The sequence below is a fragment of the Salvelinus alpinus genome, chromosome 6 (assembly GCF_045679555.1).
Source record: "Salvelinus alpinus chromosome 6, SLU_Salpinus.1, whole genome shotgun sequence".
In the NCBI taxonomy this organism is placed as follows: Eukaryota; Metazoa; Chordata; class Actinopteri; order Salmoniformes; family Salmonidae; genus Salvelinus; species Salvelinus alpinus.
Genome location: NC_092091.1, coordinates 39,960,177 through 39,982,014, shown reverse-complemented (window position 1 = coordinate 39,982,014; position 21,838 = coordinate 39,960,177). Strand labels below are relative to the sequence as shown.

The following is a 21,838-nucleotide window of genomic DNA, read 5'->3' as shown; positions in this document are numbered from 1 at the left end:
TCAATGGCATATAGGCAACTGCAAAAGCCCGCTGAGTTAGTGAAATATGAACATGAGACTCACATGCTTTTGAAAATATAGATTTCTATTATTTTCTATGGGTATCATGGTGAAGATACATTGAGAGTAAGACCCTACGCTTGCTCCCTAACAAAGCACAGTGAGGGTAGAAAAGAGACGCAATGTGGATTCAAAAAAGTGTTTCAAAATGTTTTAAAAAATGATGACAGCGGTTTCACATATTACCGTGGCGCAAATTGTGTGGGTAAAATATTATTTGTATTTTATTCTGTTACTTCATTTAAATTCTTAGCCTACTATAAAATATGTGTGTTGACTTTAATCAGGGTAGCCTAAGTGTGTCTTGTCTGTTTATTGATTTCATGTGCATGGCGCAGCCATGTAGCCTATAGGCTGCACAGACAGTAACATAATTAAACTCAAAATATGCATAGGCATTCTGTTCTTTTGAAAATGCATTTTATTAGACTTATAATGTTTCGTAAGACCTGCCTAAAACAAATGAATAATGGTGTATATTCAATGGATTTATTCAAATATACGTCCACCCGCATATACCCACATCTACTCCCACTCTTAAACTTGCCAGCATGTGCATGGGAGATTTAAAAGGCTTATCCCGGCACGAATGTGGTAAAAATGGGACTGTATGAATTGGGTTCTAAAAAAACATTGCCAGATTTTTTTTTACAGGCAATTTACCGTAAAGTCTGTCTGTAAAGGCGACAACAGAGAGATGGTGTTAGTCATCGCCATGGAATAGTGACATGGACAATCACATTGACACACGCAAACACACACATCCCAGCGCTGTGTTGTCCTGCCACTTTGCATTTACTTCAGCACAACGAGAGAGAAAGAGAGAGATGGAGGGACTAGGAAGAAGAGAGAGTGAGAACTGAGGCCGATGAAGTGAGAGATGGAGGGACTAGGAAGAAGAGAGAGTGAGAACTGAGGCCGGTGAAGTGAGAGATGGAGGGACTAGGAAGAAGAGAGAGTGAGAACTGAGGCCAGTGAAGGGAGAGATGGAGGGACTAGGAAGAAGAGAGAGTGAGAACTGAGGCCAGTGAAGTGAGAGATGGAGGGACAAGGAAGAAGAGAGAGTGAGAGCTGAGGCCAGTGAAAGGAGAGATGGAGGGACTAGGAAGAAGAGAGTGAGAACTGAGGCCAGTGAAGTGAGAGATGTAGGGACTAGGAAGAAGAGAGAGTGAGAACTGAGGCCAGTGAAGGGAGCGATGGAGGGACTAGGAAGAAGAGAGAGTGAGAACTGAGGCCAGTGAAGTGAGAGGGGATTTTGATGATGATTTTACATTCTCTCCCTCTTCCATTTATTTGCATTTTCACTTCTAGCAGCATCACACGTACAGCTCTGTTACTTCTTGTCTGGAGTGTTGACTGCACAAGATGAATGAAAAGCAGAGACAGTGAGAGAGAGAGAAAGAAAGACCATTTGAGTGTGTGGGTCAAATCAAATCAAATGTTATTGCTCACATACACATGGTTAGCAGATGTTAATGCGAGTGTAGTGAAATGCTTGTGCTTCTATTTCCGACAATGCAATAATATCTAACAAGTAATCTAACAAATTCACAACGATTAACTTATACACACAAATGTAAATGGATGAATATGTACATTAAAATATATGGATGAGCGATGGCCGAACGGCATAGGCAAGATGCAGTAGATGGTATAGAATACAGTATATACATATGAGATGAATAATGTAGGATATGTAAACATTATTAAAGTGCCGTTATTTAAATTGACTAGTGATACCTTTATTAAGTCAATTTATTTAAGTGGCCAGAGATTTGAGTCTATGTTGGCAGCAGCCTCTCTATGTTAGTGATGGCTGTTTAACAGTCTGATGGCCTTGAGATAGAAGCTGTTTTTTTGTCTCTCGGTCCCTGCTTTGATGCACCTGTACTGACCGTGGTGAACAGGCAGTGGCTCGGGTGGTTGTTGTCCTTGATGATCCTTTTGGCCTTCCTGTGACATCGGGGGCTGTAGGTGTCCTTGAGGGCAGGTAGTTTTCCCCCGGTGATGCGTTGTGCAGACCGCACCACCCTCTGGAGAGCCTTGCGGTTGAGGGCGGTGCAGTTGCCATACCAGGCGGTGATACAGCCCGACAGGATGCTCTCGATTGTGCATTTGTAAAAGTTTGTGAGTGTTTTTGGTGACAAGCCAAATTTCTTCATTCTCCTGAGGTTGAAGAGGCGCTGTTGCTCCTTCTTCACCACGCTGTCTGTGTGGGTGGACAATTTCAGTTTGTCCGTGATGTGTACGCCAAGGATCTTAAAACTTTCCACCTTCTCCACTACTGTCCCGTTGATGTGGATGGGGGGGGGGGGGGGGGGGGGTGCTTCCTCTGCTGTTTCCGGAGGTCCACGATCATCTCCTTTGTTTTGTTGACGTTGAGTGAGAGATTATTTTCCTGACACCACACTCCGAGGGCCCTCACCTCCTCCCTGTAGGCCATCTCGTTGTTGTTGGTAATGATTGAGTTGGAAGCGTGCATGGCCACGAAGTCATGGGTGAACAGGGAGTACAGGAGAGGGCTGAGAACACACCCTTGTGGGGCCACAGTGTTGAGGATCAGCAGGATGTAGATGTTGTTTCCTACTTTCACCACATGGGGGCGGCCCGTCAAAGTCCAGGACCCAGTTGCACAGGGCAGGGTCGAGACCCAGTGTCTCGAGTTTAATGACGGGTTTGGTGTGTGTACATTTGTGTTGATGCATGTGTTTTTGTCTTTGAATACTGGTAGACATGCCTAATACATCATGCATTATCTGGTGGGGATAGTATTGAGGCCACAGAGCAACTCAGCTAGTTCTCAGATCTTGATGTTTTGAATTATTTCCTTCCCTTAGCCACTGCTGGCTGTCTCCTATAGAAGAAGAGTGTTAACACTGTCAACGAATCAGGAAGAGAGCAGTGTAGTAGAGGAGAGGTTTGGAGAGTAGAGGACCATGTCCCTGATACTGACCCAATTAGACACTAAACACTTCTCAACCAATTTATAGTCTGCAGTAAATAAGGTGGCATGAGAGAACATTTGCATATTTTACTCAGCTACACTGTGTGTGTGTGTGTGTGTTCTCTACATGACTTAGTGATCATTTCCTGGTGTGTCATCATGCCATGCCATAGATACACACGGTGTGGCATGGCTTAACCTGACCACGCCCCGAGTAGGGTACAGCCATAAGTTACTCCCGTTACTCCCATGTAAAATTGCCTACTGTATGGACAACGGCTGTATTCTTTTTTTGTGTCATTCTATAAACATTTTGGACATGCTTGGTTGGTCAAATATAACATACTTCCATGTCGTCCTAATCAACAAACTGAAGAGTAGGATTTTTTTTAACTGATAAAGGGATAACTAATGTAAACTGTATTGTGTCTGTGTGTACCTTGTCTATGTATGAGCTGGAAGTAGAAGCCTAAGTATTGTTGTCCATTCGTTTACTCCAATTAGGGGAAGGGGGAGAGGTAGGGTTAGAGGAAAATAATAAAGGAAAAAATATATATATGGGGGATTGGAAATTATGCAAACAATTACATTGATAGAACCCACAATCTATCTGCAATATTAAAGCTGATCTAGCCCTAAATAAATAAATATATATACATTAAAACTACATCATACCTAAAAAAAAGTCCATAGATGACATATGAATAAAAAAATGATTCCCTCGTTATTTCGAGATCACAACATTTTATCTGATGATCAGGAGATGACAAAAGGGGTTTTGTCGAGATCACAATATATCTTTCTCGTGTTCACGACATAACAAAAGTTGTTCTGAGATAATCTCTATAAATAGGAGTGGACGTATTGATGATAGATTGACAGTATGGCTAAGCCCCCGGTGGATCAGTGCATACGTTTTAATTGATTGCTACAGTTAGGGATGGTACATTTCATCCTAACATCATGCTTTCATTTGTGTTTGGAGCTCATTGTCCATTTATAAGTTAGAATGTTAGCAAGCTAAATGTCCCTTACCGTGAGCTAAGAGCTTGTGGGGGAGCTAAGCCCTCAGAGGCTGATGTCAGGATGCTGCTTTGTAGGCTGTTTCATATGTAAGGCTCCTTGCAGGCAAATTAGCTGTCAGCGCTTCATAGGTCGATGCATATAATCCAAAATGGGTGAGCTCCATTCCTGGCAGGCTGATCAGATTCAATAGCAGCCTCAGAGGCTGATAATAAATCAGGATGCTACCTTGTAGGCTGTTTCATATGTAAGGCTCTTTGCAGACAGCCTAAAAGGCAGCGTCCTGATTTATCAGCCTCTGAGGCTGCTATTGAATCTGATCAATCCCCCATATATATATTTTCCTTTACTATCCTTTATTTTTTTCAATGGTGCCGGAGAGGATGGCTGCTGTTTTATTGGCTCTTAACCAACCGTGCTATTTTGTTTGTTATTTATTTGTTCTAACTTATTTTGTACATAATGTTGCTGCTACCATCTCTTATGACCGAAAAGAGCTTCTGGACATCAGAACAGGGATTACTCACCTTGAATTAGACAAATCATTTTTCTTGAATGAGTCGGACGAGAGGGATTTACTCCAAACACCCGAACAGGCACCCATCCCTGTCATTCACAGGAGAAAGAGACAGAGATTTCGCGGAAGTAGATCGGGGTGCCTTCTGAGGATCAGGCGACGAGTGGCTAATCGGCCTTTGCCATCCGTACTATTGGCCAATGTACAATTGGTGGATAATAAATTGTACGAACTAAAAGGACGTATATCCTACCAACGGGACGATAAAAACTGTGAGACTCTGGGTTCGAGCCCAGGCTCTGTCGTGACCGCGAGGTCCATGGTTCGACGCACAATTGGCCTAGCGTCGTCTGGGTTAGGGAGGGTTTGGCCAGTAGTCTCATCGCGCACTAGCGACTCCTGTGGCGGGCCGGGCGCAGTGTGCGCTGACCAGGTCGCTAGGTGTACGGTGTTTCCTCCGACACATTGGTGCGGCTGGCTTCCGGGTTGGATGCGCGCTGTGTTAAGAAGCAGTGCGGCTTGGTTGGGTTGTGTTTCGGAGGACGCATGGCTCTCGACCTTCGTCTCTCCCGAGCACTACGGGAGTTGTAGCGATGAGACAGTAACTACTAACAATTGGATACCATGAAAAAGGGGGCAACATTTTTTTTATCATAAAAACTGTAATATCTTATGTTTCAACGAGTTGTGGCTGAACGACGACATGAATAACATACAGCTGGCAGGTTATACACTGTATCGGCAGGATAGAACAGCAGCAGGTAAGACAAGGGTCTATGTATATTTGTAAATAACAGCTGGTGCACAATATCTAAGGTTTTGCTCGCCTGAGGTAGAGTATCTCATGATAAGTTGTAGACCACACTATCTACCTAAATAGTTTTCATCTGTATTTTTCATAGTTGTCTACATACCACCACAGACCGATGCACTAAGACCGCACTCAATGAGCTGTATACCGCCATAAGCAAACAGGAAAACGCTCATCCAGAGGCGGCGCTCCTAGTGGCCAGGGGCTTTAATGCAGAGAAACTTAAATCTGTTTCACCTAATTTCTATCTTAAATGTGCAACAAGAAGGAAAAAAACTCTAGACCACCTTTACTCCACACACAGAGACACGTACAAAGCTCTCCCTCGCCCTCCATTTGGCAAATCTGACCATAATTCTATTCCCCTGATTCCTGCTTACAAGCAAAAATTAAAGCAATAAGCACGAATGACTCAGTCAATAAAAAAGTGGTCAGATGAAGCAGATGCTAAGCTATAGGACTGTTTTGCTAGCACAGACTGGAATATGTTTCGGGATTCTTCCGATGGCATTGAGGAGTACACCACATCAGTCACTGGCTTCATCAATAAGTGCATCGATGACGTCATCCCCACAGTGACTGTACGTACATACCCCAACTAGAAGCCATGGATTACAGGCAACATCCGCACCGAGCTAAAGGGTAGAGCTGCCACTTTCAAAGAGCAGTACTCTAACCCGGAAGCTTATAAGAAATCCTGCTATGCCCTCTGACAAACCATCAAACAGGCAGCGTCAATACAGGACTAAGATCAAATCGTACTACACCGGTTCCAACGCTCGTCGGATGTGGCAGGGCTTGCAAACTATTACAGACTACAAAGGGAAGCACAGCCGAGAGCTGCCCAGTGACACGAGCCTACCAGACGTGCTAAATTACTTCTATGCCCGCTTCGAGGCAAGTAACGCTGAAACATGCATGAGAGCATCAGCTGTTCCAGACGACTGTGTGATAACGCTCTCCGCAGCCGATGTGAGTAAGACCTTTAAACAGGTCAACATTCACAAGGCCGCAGGGCCAGATGGATTACCAGGACGTGTACTCTGAGCATGCGCTGACCAACTGGGAAGTGTCTTCACTGACATTTTCCACCTCTCCCTGTCTGAGTCTGTAATACCAACATGTTTCAAGCAGACCACCATAGTCCCTGTGTCCAAGATTACTAAGGCAACCTGCCTAAATGACTTCCCGCCTCACCCAATGTGGTACGGATCTGCTATTTGTATACGTTATAACTGGAACCTCCATCAGAAGCTAGCCAGCTAACTAGCTACTAGCTAGTAGTCACTGTTAGCCACGTCTAGCGGTCTTCACCTTAAGCTCGGACACCAGCCAGCTTTAGCTCGGTCTTCAACATCTCCACTCAATGTTGTTTCTAGCAGTTGCCCCCTAAAAGTGTATCATCTGGGTTAACTTGGTTGACTTAACAAAAACAGATCAGATATAGGTCAACCTCACTGACTGAGGTCTACTATACGGGTGTCATCCCAGATTATAATTTAACAAATTACTTATAATTAATGTGTATGTTACCCATTAGGACAACCTGAACCTACTAGCCATCCAAGTGGGAGTATAAACCCACTAGTACACAACAGAGTACATGTACTATCTGCATAAGTACAATGTAATTACTATGTGTTACACAGGATTTAGCTAGTTAAAATTAAGTGTATCTTGAGGGGTACTTACTTGTAATTAATGTCTACTTATATTGTACATTACACATCCTGACAACCTGGCCCTCATTTTAAGGAAAGTGCCATCTGAGTTGGAGGATAAACTCACTAGTACATCACATGTAATAAATGTATAAGTACAATGTAATTACTAGGTGTTACACATTATTTAGTTAGTTGAAATTAAGTGTATCTTGAGGGTTACTTACGCGTAATTATTATGTGTACCTACATAGTACGTTACCTAGATATATCGTTACCTATTAGCAAGTGAAAACAAACAAAAGATGATCTTATAGTTCAGTCAACTTTAATGCAACCTGTAAAAATAACTTTCATTTCTTACAAAGAATAAGGATGTTTGTTGTTGGGTTAATTAGAATAAACAAAGATATAGGCTTACTCAATAACATAAAATAACTATTTTAATAGAGGTGACTAAAATCTGCAGCCTATAATATTGTGAGTTGCCTAGTTAGCTAGCTAGCGAAAACGGGAGTGTCTTGTTCTACCTTTTTTAACATTACAAGTAACAATGGAAGTCGACAACATCTGTGTCTTCATCTGCTTCTTTCTTGTAAGCCTTTCCCATTCTGGAGTCTGAGAACTTGTGGGAATCTGTGGTTGAGAAAAAATATGTATGACAATTTAGCAAAGACACTCTACAATTAGCCAACTGTAGTAGCTAGCTATCATCAGAGAAGGTATTGAAACCTTCCTCCAATTTGTCTGTTATCATCATTATCATGATTTCTAGCTATCATTTAGGATTTAGACCTAGCTACCTAGTTGTGTTATCCAGCAAGCATTATATATAATAATCTGCTTGCTAATACTAATAAACTATCTGTTAACATTGAAATGGAACTACTCATAGATGTGTTGACACAAATAGATAGATAGCTAGCTAATGTTAACATGCTGGGTGTCTCACTTAATACCCTTGGATACCGTACGGACACCCTGAGAACAAGGTTCATGTAAGATAAGACCATCGAGCCCAGCTAGCTAACTATTTGCCATATTTAGGTAGCTGGCTAGTTAACATTAGCTTTTAAGGCATGGAAAGTTTATTCTGTAGATGTTAATTAACTAAGTTAGCTAGCTACCAAAAACGGCAGCTGACGTTTGCTAGCTATGATTTAGAATAGGTAGTTGGCTAGCTCATGTTTTCCAGCTAGCAAGCTATCGTTTGCTAGTTAGCCAACACTAAGATAGCTAGCTAGCAAACTCTAGCTAGCTAGATAACTACCTATGCTAAATAGACCAGCACAATTACTGCATCCAAAAAGCAAAACAAAGTGAATGGAAAACCTCTCTTCTGTTTTTGTCTCCTCTACAACACTTATTTTGCAGCAATGTCTGGATTTTCCACACAACCTTCTTCTTGATCCCGGTTCTTTGCGTACTGTCACTATGAGTCAGTGTCAACACAAATTGTGGACACATTCGAGGTCGTTGTTATTTCAAACTCGTTGCGCAGATGGTCATATCTTGAAGTGATGTCTTAATTCCTGGGATGAATAAATAAGTGCACCAATGCATCCTAAAAGTGAGAATGTTCTTCAACCGTGAAACCCTTGCAAGGTTACATGATGAAATAAGAGATTGTCTTATGACCATTTTAGTGCATTTATGAACTATTATTCAACCAAGCTTATAGGCTCACAATTTGGCAAGCACTGAATGACTATCTCACAATTTTAGCCATAACTGTTTATTCATGTGTTAAAAATGTTTGATTGATGCTTAATTAAGTAATTCACACATTGTCAAGCCCTGCCCTCCTTAGTTACTGTTGCTTTCCAGGTCAAATGCATGTGAAATTATTTACCTATGTAAACATTTTTAAAATTTAAACCTCCCATTTTTGCCATAGCACTCATACGCTTCCATGCATTTCAAACGAAAGCTGGAACTGGGCATTACACTTCAGAGTCCTTTATACCAGAGTTGTGTCAATGAGGTGGTTGGTTTTAAATTGGTTAACACTTGATTTGTGCAGTCTGAAAATATCCGGATTTTCAATTAACTGTGCCCATCCCTAAAAGGTAGAGGGTAAAAAGTGAACCTGTTTTAAACCTCAAACAGATCTCTCTCTCTCTCTCTTTCTCTCTCTCTCTGATGCAGAACAAGCTTTACAATCTTAACCTCTGCCTACCACCCTCAGCTAGACTCATGTTCTCATCTTAAAGCCTAAATTAGCCACACCAAGTTAGACGGTAAGAAGATTAATCTCTTTGGCCTGATTTATGGCATGGAGGAGATGAAAGGAAGTATTTGGTCTGTTTTACACAGTCATGGGGGAAGATGGCAGCGGATGGCAGCTCAGAGCTTAACATAGCACAGTGACGTCATCTTTCTGGAAACATGAAGTACTGATGCTTCCGACCAGAAAACGCCTTTTATTGGTCAAAGTTTAATACAGGTGCGTTGTGTAGTTCTTAAACCCAGTGCAGACTGGCATGCACTACACAGACACGATAGTGGAAAGAGGAATACAGTTTACTCCTGTTCAATGAAAAAGCTCACTGTGCAGACTGGTTTGCTACAGGAGCTACCCAGTGGTGCCACTATTGATTGTGGTGTTGGCACAGACCTGCAGGATGGCACATCAATATCCTACCACCTAACCCCACTGACTGCACACACACAAGCGCACACACACACACACACACACACACACACACACACACACACACACACACACACACACACACACACACACACACACACACACACACACACACACACACACACACACACACACACACACACACACAAGGTCACTGCAGGGTTACAATAACAGACAGGGTCAAACACCACAGCCACAGGAATAAATGTGATTCCAGTATAATCAATAGGATGTGAAGCGAACGTCATGTTTAATTTACTATATGACAAAATGAGAGACTGATGATCGCAGACGGTAAGAGGGGTTTAGTTACGCCCACGTACTGATCAAAAGGGATCAGAACATAACAAGATTCCCACTCACAAGCCCTCCCTCACTCTCTCGCTCTCTTTCTCTCTCTCTCTCTCAAACACACTTTAGCCTCCTTGTCACATTCGCATCCTTTCTCCTCACCTCTCTCCTCTCTCCCTTTTTTAAATCTCTCTACTTTCTCTCCACCTTCCTACTTCCCTCTCTTGTTTTGATGACTAATCCCCTGTTACACTTCTGTTCTTTCCAGTCCTGTTCTGCAGGAGTTGAGATCAGAGGAATAGCACAGAATATTGATTTCCACTCCTTTCCTCCTCCCCACTTCTGGGTATTTGTGTTTCTTATTGAGCTAAAGGAATACAATACAGGAGTCTATAATTAGCTATTATGCTGCCTCATGCAATCTCCATAGTCTCTAAAACCTCTTGTAGACAGAAACAGGATCTACAGTGCTTGATTTTTTCCACATTTTGTTACGTTACAGCCTTATTCTAAAATTGATTAAATAAAAAATGTTCCTCATCAATCTACACACAATACCCCATAATGACAAAGCGAAAACAGGTTTTTAGAATTTTTTATATATAGAAAAAAAAGAAAAAACGTATTTGCATAAGTATTCAGACCCTTTGCTATGAGACTCAAAATTGAGCTCAGGTGCATCCTGTTTCAATTGATCATCCTTCAGAACTTGGAGTCCACCTGTGGTAAATTCAACAGTTGACAGTGCATGTTTGAGCAAAAACCAAGCCATGAGGTCGAAGGAATTGTCCATAGAGCACCGAGACAGGATTGTGTGGAGGCACAGATCTGGGGAAGTGTAGGTTACAAAAACATTTCTGCAGCATTGAAGGTCCCCAAGAACACAGTGGCCTCCATCATTCTTAAATGGAAGAAGTTTGGAACACCCAAGATCCTTTCTAGAGCTGGCCGCCCGGCCAAACTGAGCAATCGGGGGAGAAGGGCCTTGGTCAGGGAGTTGACCAAGAACCCGATGGTCACTCTGACAGAGCTCCAGAGTTCCTCTGTGGGGATGGGAGAACCTTCCAGAAGGACAACCATCTCTGCAGCACTCCGCCAATCAGGCCTTTATGGTAGAGTGGCCAAACGGAAGCCACTCCTCAGCAAAAGGCACATGACAGCCCGCTTGGAGTTTGCTAAAAGGCGCCTAAAGACTCTCAGACCATGAGAAACAAGATTCTCTGGTCTGATGAAACCAAGATTGAACTCTTTGGCCTGAATGCCACATCTGGAGGAAACCTGGCACCATATCTACGGTGAAGCATGGTGGTGGCAGCATCATGCTGTGGGGATGTTTTTCAGCGGCAGGAACTGGGAGACTAGTCGGGATTGAGGGAAAGATGAACAGAGCAAAGCAAGGAGAGATCCTTGATGAAACCTGCTCCAGAGCACTCAGGACCTCAGACTGGGGTGAAGGTTCACCTTCCAACAGAACAATGACCCTAAGCACACAGCCAAGACAATGCAGGAGTGACTTCGGGACAACTCTCTGAATGTCCTTGAGTGGCCCAGCCAGAGTCTGGATTTGAACCCGATCAAACATTTCTGGAGAGACCTGAAAATAGCTGTGCAGCGATGCTCCCCATCCAACCTGACAGAGCTTAAGATGATCTGCAAAGAAGAATGGGAGAAACTCCCCAAATACAGGTGTGCCAAGCTTGTAGACTAGAAGACTAAAAGCTGTAATCACTGCCAAACGTGCTTCAACAAAGTACTGAGGAAAGGATCTGAATACTTATGTAAATGCGATATAAGTTTTTTATTTGTTATACATTTGCAAAAAATGTAAACTGTTTTTGCTGTGCCATTATGGGGTATTGTGTGTAGATTGATGAGGGGGGAAAAAACAATTTATTCCATTTTAGAATAAGGCTGTAACATAAGAAAATGTGGAAAAAGTGAAGGGTTCTGAATACTTATCCGAATGCACTGTAAACATGGTATTGTAACATATGCTTACTGACTTACTTGTGTATTGTGTATTTCATATTTCTTGTTCTTATTTCTTGTGTTTTTTTCTAGTAATACATTATTGATTATTTAATTGTTGGGTTTTGAGTTTGCAAGAAAGTCATTTCACTGTACTTGTGCATGTGACATTTAAAATGTGACATTTTAAACTTGAAACTTGAAATGACCGTATAAATTACAGTTTTCCATTAAATGTAGCGTTAATGACAAGAGGCACATATCTAATAGATTAAGTCGAGTATGAGATAAGCTGTTCTGAGGCAGCAGTGTGTGAGGATTGTTTATTGGTCTTGACCCTAACTATGGTCAGAGAGAACTGAGATGACTCATAGCTTGGCACAGCCAGCACTAACAAGACAGGTCACACAGAGAGGCGATCTGAGAGGAGCAACGAGGATATAGCACACACACACACGCACACATATACACGTCCACACGCACTGCGGGAGTGAGAGAGAGGGGGAGCGAGAGAGAGAGGGAGAGGGACCACAGATGAGTAGCTCAGTGGAGGCAGAGGGTTTTGGCATGGTCCTTCTCTGTGAGCTCCTGGATGCAAATAGACCTCATGCATGAGTGTGTCTGTCAGGTATGAAGCCACACACACTCACCTCATTAGCCACACACATACTGCATACACACACTCGGCCCAGCACAACCCCCTTTTCCGTCATGCTGCAGGTGTGCTTGTCACTTCAGAGAAGCCACACTGAGTCAGCGAGCAGAGCCTGAACAGAGACTAGATGACATAAACAGTATAGACAAGCAAAACGTTATCTATGTGTGTGTGCATCTGAGAGAGAGATAGAGATCTTGTTTTGTTTAGTGTCTCTTTAAGTAGACTTAATGGGAATAGGGGGTTATTGCGTTGAACAGAAAGAGGACGTGTTTTTAGTGCTCTCCTGACAATTTCGGCGAAACTTCTTTACATTTTTTAAATCTTATATTTTAAATCCTCGTAACACGAACAGCAATTTTCTTGGACAATTTCAGGCGTATCTACATCCATTTATGAATCGACATATTCCTAAAACAAGAAGAACATCTTGCAACATCTTGGATTATGTGACTGTTGGTAAGCTAACTAACATTCGTTAATGTATTATCTGCTACTGTAGTACTGTAGCTAGCATAACAGTTAAGTGAATAATATGGAGAGCTAGCCCACTCAAAGTTTCTTTATATTATTTGTAGCCTGTATGTGCTCATCAGTTAACTCAGTTTCTTCTATATGACAGGCGAAATAGCTGTCCATTGAACGTTGAACGTCAAGTTTAAGTTTATTTTTGGTATGTTGATAATTCTCTTCCATTGGGTTACATAAAACACTGTAAAATACCGGCAAAGATGTTTAACTCCATGTTAACAGACTCAAAATGGGTAATGTTACCTCACTTATTTAGCCAGTGAGCCAGCCATGACACAGTGGGACCTTATTCATTCATCCTGCACTACCGAGAAGCATCGGGACTACTTTATATGAAGACTTAAGTTTCTATCATATCCTTGGACTAAAATGATTGACACTCACGCGCAAGCCTGACATCATGTGCAAAGAGCCTTTGGGTAACGTAGCACATATTCAATGGTATCTCTTTTTCTCACGTAGCCTGTCCATTTCTGATCTTTGATACTTTTTTTGGTTTATAAACTACTATAGACTACGTTAACGCTAAAGGTATGGGCCATTTTGTTACTTGGTAGCTACTAGCAACAGTTCATCTACAACTATTTTGGACTGTCCATACTGTAACTTTAACGTTAGTCTCAGGCTAGCGTTAATGTTTTATGTGGAGCTATTCTTTGCTATTTTTCAAACGAACACTGTGATATTTCACATATCATCTTGCTAGATATGCCTTTTGTTTTGTTTGTGAGGAGTAATAGCCGAGAGAAGGCAGGAGACACTGTTTTGTTTAGCGTCGCTTAGGTTAGACTGCTCCCTTTAATGGATCAGTCGTCCACCAGGCTACACTCTACGATTAAGGGGAGGTGCGAGAGGAAGCGTTGGGTGTCTCGGTTAGGGAGACAGGGGAATGGGGTTCAGTGTTTTACTGTTAGGATAGATTTATGTTTGTTTGTTCCAACAGTTCTCTACATATTTTCCTCTCTACCAAATATGAATGCGGTCCTTGTGGATACTAAACATATTTTAGACATGCCTTTATGCTATAGCTTATTCCATGTTTACATCGTTGGTTAAATGACTCCAAATGCAAAACTGAAATTGACTTTGTGTAATGTCCGTGGAGTTTGTAAACTATCCAAGCCTAAACAAGTTATTACTAGGCTTAAACAACTTCATTCACCTATTGTGTTCCTTCAAGAAACTCACTTGTTGAAGGATGAGCTACTGAAAGTACGCAGGAGATGGCAAGGGCAAGTAATAGCATCCACTTTCTCCTCTCATTCTCGTGGTGTTATGGTATAAATTCACACATTTGTTCCCTTTCAAGTAGATAATATTGTAACTGATGCAGCTGGTAGATACATTTTGATACAGGGAACTCTTTTGAATGAGTGTATTAATCTGGTTAATGTTTATGGTCCTAATGCTGATTATGCCAAATTCTTTGGGAATGTATTTCTATCGATGGCCTCCCGTCCTGGTAAAGTCCTAATGGCAGGAGGTTTTAATTGCACTCTTGATCCTCATCTAGACCGCTCCTCTGGTTTAGACACTTCCCACTCGCAGAGTAGAAAGAAATTACAGCTTTTCATTAAGGACTTGAATCTATGTGAACCTCGGAGGACTCAGAACCCGAGTAAAAGGGAGTATTCATGTTACGCGTCGACATTTGAATCATATTAAATCACATTCTCGTATAGGAAGTGGATATGATAGTATTGTTCTGAGTGACCATTCACCTGTGTGATTATTCTATCAGGATACACACAAAACTAGTAAAAGGATCCTCTAGATGGCGTTTGCATCCCAGATGGTTACAGGACCCAGACTTCTTACATTACGTTGGAGTGCTTATAGATGTTTATTTTACAGTGAACACTGACCAAACATCAGTGAGTACGAGGTGGGAGGCTTCAAAGCATATATTAGGGGGCAAATTATAAATTTTACCAGTTTCAAATCAATGAAATCTGAAAATGAGAGAGATGGACAGCAAAATCAGAGAATTGGAGAGGGAAGCTTTTTTGGATAACTCAGTAGAAGTAAACAAGGAATTATTTGCTCTTAAAGCTCAGTATGAAGAACTCTCCACCTCAAAGGCCGCAAACAGCTTAACGGCATTCATGAAATTCATAATTTACAAGGACAATTATCAATGGATACTGTAGAAATAAACCAAACATTTGCTTCCTAATATAACACACTTTACAACTCTGAATCTTGATTTTCCCTTTATTTCAGAAGACAAAAGAAATTGGATGGTGTTGAAATATCTGATGCTATTTTCAATATGAAGGGAGGTAAAGCGGCAGGTCCAGATGGGCTCCCAATAGATATTTAATTAAGGACAAACTTCTAGGTCCACTTTTGAATATGTATGCTGAATCCTTTCAGCAAGGGTGTCTCCCCCCTTTCTAAGGACTGCTTGAATCACTCTAATTCTGAAGCCTAATAAATCCCCAACAAAATGTGAAAGTTACAGACCGATTTCTCCTCTGAACTCTGACTCTAAAATATCTGCTAAAGCCTTAGCCAGGAGATAGGATAGAGTGCTCCCATATCTAATACACAAAGACTAAAATGGCTTTGTGAAAAGCCATCAAGGTTTTCACAATGTGAGGAGAGTACTAAACATGTGTGAAGGGTCCCCTGATACTGCCATACTCTCACTTGATGCAGAGAAGGCATTCGATCGAGTTAAGTGGTTATTTATTTGAAGTGCTTAAGAGATTTTGGTTTGGGAACTACTTCTGTAAATGGATTAAGATATTATATACGGACCCCACTGCAGAAGTTGCCACTAACAACTTGATTTCACAACCTTTTAAGCCTTTTCGGGGCACGAGACAAGGATGTCAGGCCAATCCAAGACTCTTTCTTTTAGCTATAGAACCCTTTGCAATTGCAGTAAGGGCCCACCCGATTTTTAACATCGTGTGGCCCTGTATGCCGATGATACCCTTTATTCATTCCTAACAGATCTAAAGAATTCTATCTCTTCCCTCTCCAATTGAATTAATAACTTTGGTCCGTTTTCTGGGTTTAAAGTTAATAAAACCAAATCTCCCATCCTTTTCCTCCAGAAGCAAGAGAGACTGAATCCAGTTTTACAGCATCCATTTGTGAATACAGAACAAGGTTTCACGTATCTTGGTATTAAAATCACACCAGAAATGAGCTCCTTGAGTTCAACAAATGATGAACCCATGGTAACAAGTGTAACAGAATCCATCGACAGATGGACATCATTGCCTATATCTAGTATTGGTAGAATAAATATTATTAAGATGAATATTCCACTCAAATGTCTTTATCTATTTCAATCAATTCCTCTGGCTCCACCATTTTATTTTTTCCCAAAGATCAGCAAGATACTCTCAAATTTTATCTGGAGCAACAGAGAACCAAGGCTTAGCCTTTCTCTTCTTCATTTGCCCTATGACAGAGGGGGGTTGCAACTTTCAAACCTACAGTGGTATTACTGGCTGCACAACATAGAGCTGCAATGTTTTGGTTCTCCAAGAAACCATACTCACCCTGGCTGTAGACCGAAATGTTGTCCACAAAAGGCTTAACTTTGGATGGATATTTGTACTCTGCTCCCTTTAAGAAACTAAAGAAGAATACTACGAATCCCTTTGTTAAAAACACCCTAACTATATGGCACAAATTACAGCATATCTGGGCGAATTCCCTGTATTATCCAGTTTTACACCAATTTGGGGCAATGATCATTTCACACCTGGTAAAAAAAAATTACTTGGGGTTTAAAGAATGGGCAAGAAAAGGTATTGTTAAAGTAATGGACTTATACAATGAAAAAGGGCCCATTTTCATTTGAAGAACTAAAGGGAAGATTTAACTTACCACAAAAGCATTTTTTCAAATAGTTACAATTGAGAAGCTTTGTTTTTTCTAGTCTAAAACAATCTGCCCTACAACCTCCTTTGACCACTTTAGAAACGCTCTGTTAATATGTGTTATGGGAGAGGTCACATGACATCATTATATGGGAAAATGGTAGCTACACATAAAGACAACTCTGATAGTAAGAGACTTCAGTGGATACAAGATATATGCAGGAAGATATTTCAGCAGAGGACTGGGGTATGATATGTTCTAGAGCTCAGATACAGACAATAAACACCCGCCTGAGATTGTTGCAATACAATTGGATAATGAGATCATATATCACCCCTGTTAAGCTCCACAAATTTGACACTAATATCCCAGACCTGTGTGTTAAATGTAACACGCATTTAGGCACCTTGTATCAATGCCTGTGGGAATGTGCTGAGATACAAAAGTTTTGGAGCTCAGTACTCTGCTATATCTCTGAGATTACCTCTACCCGAATACCACTAATCCGTAAACTTTGCATCCTAAATCTTTACCCAGGGAATATCACTTTACATGAGAGAGAAAATAAAATGGTTGACCTCTGCCTATTACAAGCTAGACGTTTAATTGCTTCCACTGGAAGTATGTCAGTTCCCCCTCACTTGGTCATTGATAAAAAATTATTAACTTGGCTCTTGAAAAATGTACTTATATTGTGAAAAAGAAAGCCCCAGAGTTTCATGATATTTGGGATCTGCTTTGTGAGTTTTTGCAAACCGGTGATACTGTAGAAGCATGGAAGCTGTGAATCTGTATATTCTCAATTTTTTTCTGTGAATATTGGCTATAGTTGAAGCGTAATCTGCATTATCTGCGACTGCATATTCTACTTTTTATTTATTTTTATTATTGGAAATGTGAGGACCTTTCTATTTTTGTATGTTTCTGTTAATGTTTGGTAGTTATGCTTTTGTCTATCTTAGGGTTGTTGGGGTATGTGTGGGGGAAATAAACTAGAAAATTGTATTTCTGTAATTGTTGATTGTCCTATTTGGAACTAATAAATATATTTTGATTTCCTACATTGTTTTCACGCCCATCCATAAATATAGTCACTTCCGTTCGATCTCATTAATCTCACCCTTACTAAATACACCCTCGCCCTCACCATGGTGCGTTGTCTCACAGATGAAAGTGTGGGATCTGCCTGAAATAGATCCAAGGAAATAGATCCATGTTGGTAAACAGTGTTATTGTTATCACTTGGTTATTGATTATGCTTTAACATTCATGACGGGAGAATATAAATAAGCCAGACCTCCTGCCTCCGTTCATAGTTATGATGTAGGCTGGTCAATAGAGGATATATGGTCCTATAGGGCGGGAATATGCCTACGCATAATGCAGACAGATGACTATATATCTATGGAAATGACATGACTGATGAGCCAGGATGGTATTGTATTATATTGTGTTGTACTGTATTTAATTTGGGATATAATGTTGAAAACCTACATGAAGGTCAGGTCAATTTCCTTGTCGTATCTGTGTCACATTTGAAATAACAAGTCCATAACCAGTCAGTGTAACGGATGTGAAATGGCTAGCTAGTTAGCGGGTACGCGCTACTAGCATTTCAATCAGTTACGTCACTTGCTCTGAGACTAAAGTAGGGTTTCCCCTTGCTCTGCAAGGGCCGCGGCTTTTGTGGAGCGATGGATAACGACGCTTCGTGGGCGACTGTTGTTGATGTGTGCAGAGGGTCCCTGGTTCGCGCCCGTGTCGGGGCGAGGGGACGGTTTAAAGTTATACTGTTACATCAGCAAATCTTTGGATCAAGTTAAATGTATAAGCAGACCTTATTATTGTTGAGGCATGCTGCATACTGTATACGTTTTACCAAATCTCTACTCTTCTCTACCACTCTGCCAATAGGTGCCAGTACTACCACTGAGCTCTGAGCAGTCCATGCCCTGATGTTATCCTGAGCAATTGATAGTCGAGAAATGGCAGAGATGATGATGATGATGATGATGATGTCGTATAGCCCTAACCAAGTGGTATTGAGTGCTGCAGTGGTAAAGAGGCTACAACAATATTAAAGTACTGAGGATTATGTTTGCTGTTCATCACTGGCGGAGTTAAAGGCTCTATGACTCACAGTGCTTCAACAGCCAGTCAGCATCAGCCAGGAGGGGGGACTTTTTACCATGTTGTTATGTCATCACACACACACACACACGGACACGCACGCACACACACAGCACATACTTGCACACACTGTGCTAAATGTCATACAAGTATGTGGGCACACACACACAGACACACAGAACACATAACACATATACTTGCAACATGCTTGCTGTCATGCAAGCACACGAGCACACACATGGTTTAAACAGTGTCCTCTGTTTAACTGCCCCATCTTTTTTTATTTTATTTTTTATTTTTATTTCACCTTTATTTAACCAGGTAGGCTAGTTGAGAACAAGTTCTCATTTGCAACTGCGACCTGGCCAAGATAAAGCATAGCAGTGTGAACAGACAACACAGAGTTACACATGGAGTAAACAATAAACAAGTCAATAACATGGTAGAAAAAAAAGAGATCTTGACCATTTACATGAGTGATTACAGAGTGAGTCAGCTTTGAGGACTTTGCTCTCCTCTCTGACTGTGCACCCCTGACTGCTACACTCAAAACCATGACTGGGTTGGAGAGAGTGGTGGGGGGAGAGGTAAGAGAGAGTGCTTCGGCAATGTAAACATATGTTTCCCATGCCAATAAAGCCCTTTGAATTGAGTTGAGTGTGAAAGCGTATGTGTGTATGTGCTTGTTCGCGTGTTCATGTGTGTTAGATAGGCAGCATTGTCCGTGTATTGTTCCCTCTGAATGAATACTGCAGAACGAGCCACTACTGTGACTGTCCTCCATTTACTATCAGCTATCGCCACCTGCTTTTTATAACACGAAGCTACTGCTGCAATAAGTGATTTCTATAGCTGTCAGCAGGGGGCAGTAATGCTGCATGAATGAACTGGTAATGGTCCACCTATCACTCTTATGATAAACCTCTACCATCAACCAAGTCTACAGCATGACAACCTGCCATGGTGTGAGTCAGATGAGACCATATTTTCTCGGATGGGGATATGTATTAGATGTATACACTGCAATTATTACCTTTGTTCAGATGGCATTCGCTATAGAAATAGCTGATGAATCATCCATGTTGCACCCTCTCCTCTTCTCCATCTTCTGTTAACAAGGAATATAGAGAAGGATTGAAGGATGAATCATGAATGATGTCGCTGCAGAATTGCATTTTCTCCCTACACTCTTTCTCTCTATCTTCCTCTCTCCTAAATAAAATCAGAACAATGTGTATTCATGGTACTCCATTTTGTTTATTTTTTGTTTATCTGTCGGCCCCAACTCAGGCCCTGTGTGTAGTTAACCGACCCTCTCTGCCCATTCATCGCCATTTTACCTGTTGTTGTTGTCTTAGCTGATTAGCTGTTGTCTTACCCGTTGTTGCCTTAGCTAGCTCTCCCAATCAACACCTGTGTTTGCTTTATGCCTCGCTTTATGTCTCTCTCAAATGTCAATATGCTTTGCACACTGTTGTTTAGGATAGTTATTATTGTCTTAGTTTACTGCGGAGCCCCTAGTCCCACTCAACATGCCTCAGACACATCCTTTGTCCCATCTCCCGCACATGTGATGACCTCACCCAGCATAACTAGCCCGTCCAGAGATGCAACCTCTCTTATCATCACTCGGTGCCTGGGTTTACCTCCACTATACCCGCACCCCACCATACCCCTGTCTGTACATTATACCCTGAATCTATTCTACCACGCCCAGAAATCTGCTCCTTTTATTCTCTGTCCCCAATGCACTAGACGACCAGTTTTGATAGCCTTTAGCCGTACACTCATCCTACTCCTCCTCTGTTCTTCGGGTGATGTGGAGGTTAACCCAGGCCCTGCGTGTCCCCAGGCACTCTCATTTGTTGACTTCTGTAACCGAAAAAGCCTTGGTTTCATGTATGTTAACATCAGAAGCCTCTCAATCTCACACTCCGCCAACCCTGATGTCCTTGCCGTGTCTGAATCCTGGCTAAGGAAGGCCACCAAAAATTCAGAGATTTCCATACCCAACAACAACGTTTTACGTCAAGATAGAACTGCCAAAGTGGGAGGAGTTGCAATCTACTACAGAGAGAGCCTGCAGAGTTCTGTCATACTATCCAGGTCTGTTCCCAAATAGTTCGAGCTTCTACTTTTAAAATTCCACCTTTCCAGAAATAAGTCTCTCACTGTTGCCGCCTGTTATAGACCCCCCCCCCCCCCCCCAGTCCCCAGCTGTGCCCTGGACACCATATGTGAATTGATTGCCCCCCATCTATCTTCAGAGTTCGTATTGTTAGGTGACCTAAACTGGGATATGCTTAGCACCCCGGCCGTCCTACAATCTAAGCTAGATGCCCTCAATCTCACACAAATAATCAAGGAACCTACCAGGTACAACCCTAAATCCGTAAACATGAGCACCCTCATAGATATCATCCTGACCAACTTGCCCTCTAAATACACCTCTGCTGTCTTCAACCAAGATCTCAGCAATCACTGCCTCATTGCCTGCGTCCTTAATGGGTCGGCGGTCCATCGACCACCCCTCATCACTGTCAAACGCTCCCTAAAACATTTCAGCGAGCAGGCCTTTCTAATCGACCTGGCCCGGGTATCCTGGAAGGATATTGACTTCATCCCGTCAGTAAAGGATCCCTGGTTGTTCTTTGAAAGTGCTTTCCTCACCATCTTAAATAAGCATGCCCCATTAAAAAATCTTTGAACTAAGAACAGATACAGTGGGGAGAACAAGTATTTGATACACTG

At 41.8% G+C, this 21,838-nt stretch overlaps 1 protein-coding gene across 2 annotated transcripts in view; it reads left to right on the top strand.

Annotated features, from left to right (window-relative positions):
• The window catches only part of phactr1 (phosphatase and actin regulator 1), a 66,917-nt gene that overhangs the window by 21,945 nt on the left and 23,134 nt on the right, over positions 1–21,838 (top strand). Inside the window, exon 1 of one of the 2 annotated variants that reach the window (XM_071406608.1) lies at positions 13,344–13,533. The exons of the other annotated variant lie outside the window; for it this stretch is intronic. Coding sequence (XP_071262709.1) covers positions 13,515–13,533 — 19 coding nt within the window. The 5' untranslated portion in view covers positions 13,344–13,514. Of the gene's footprint in view, positions 1–13,343; positions 13,534–21,838 lie in introns of those variants that run through there. 2 annotated transcript variants of the gene reach the window in all.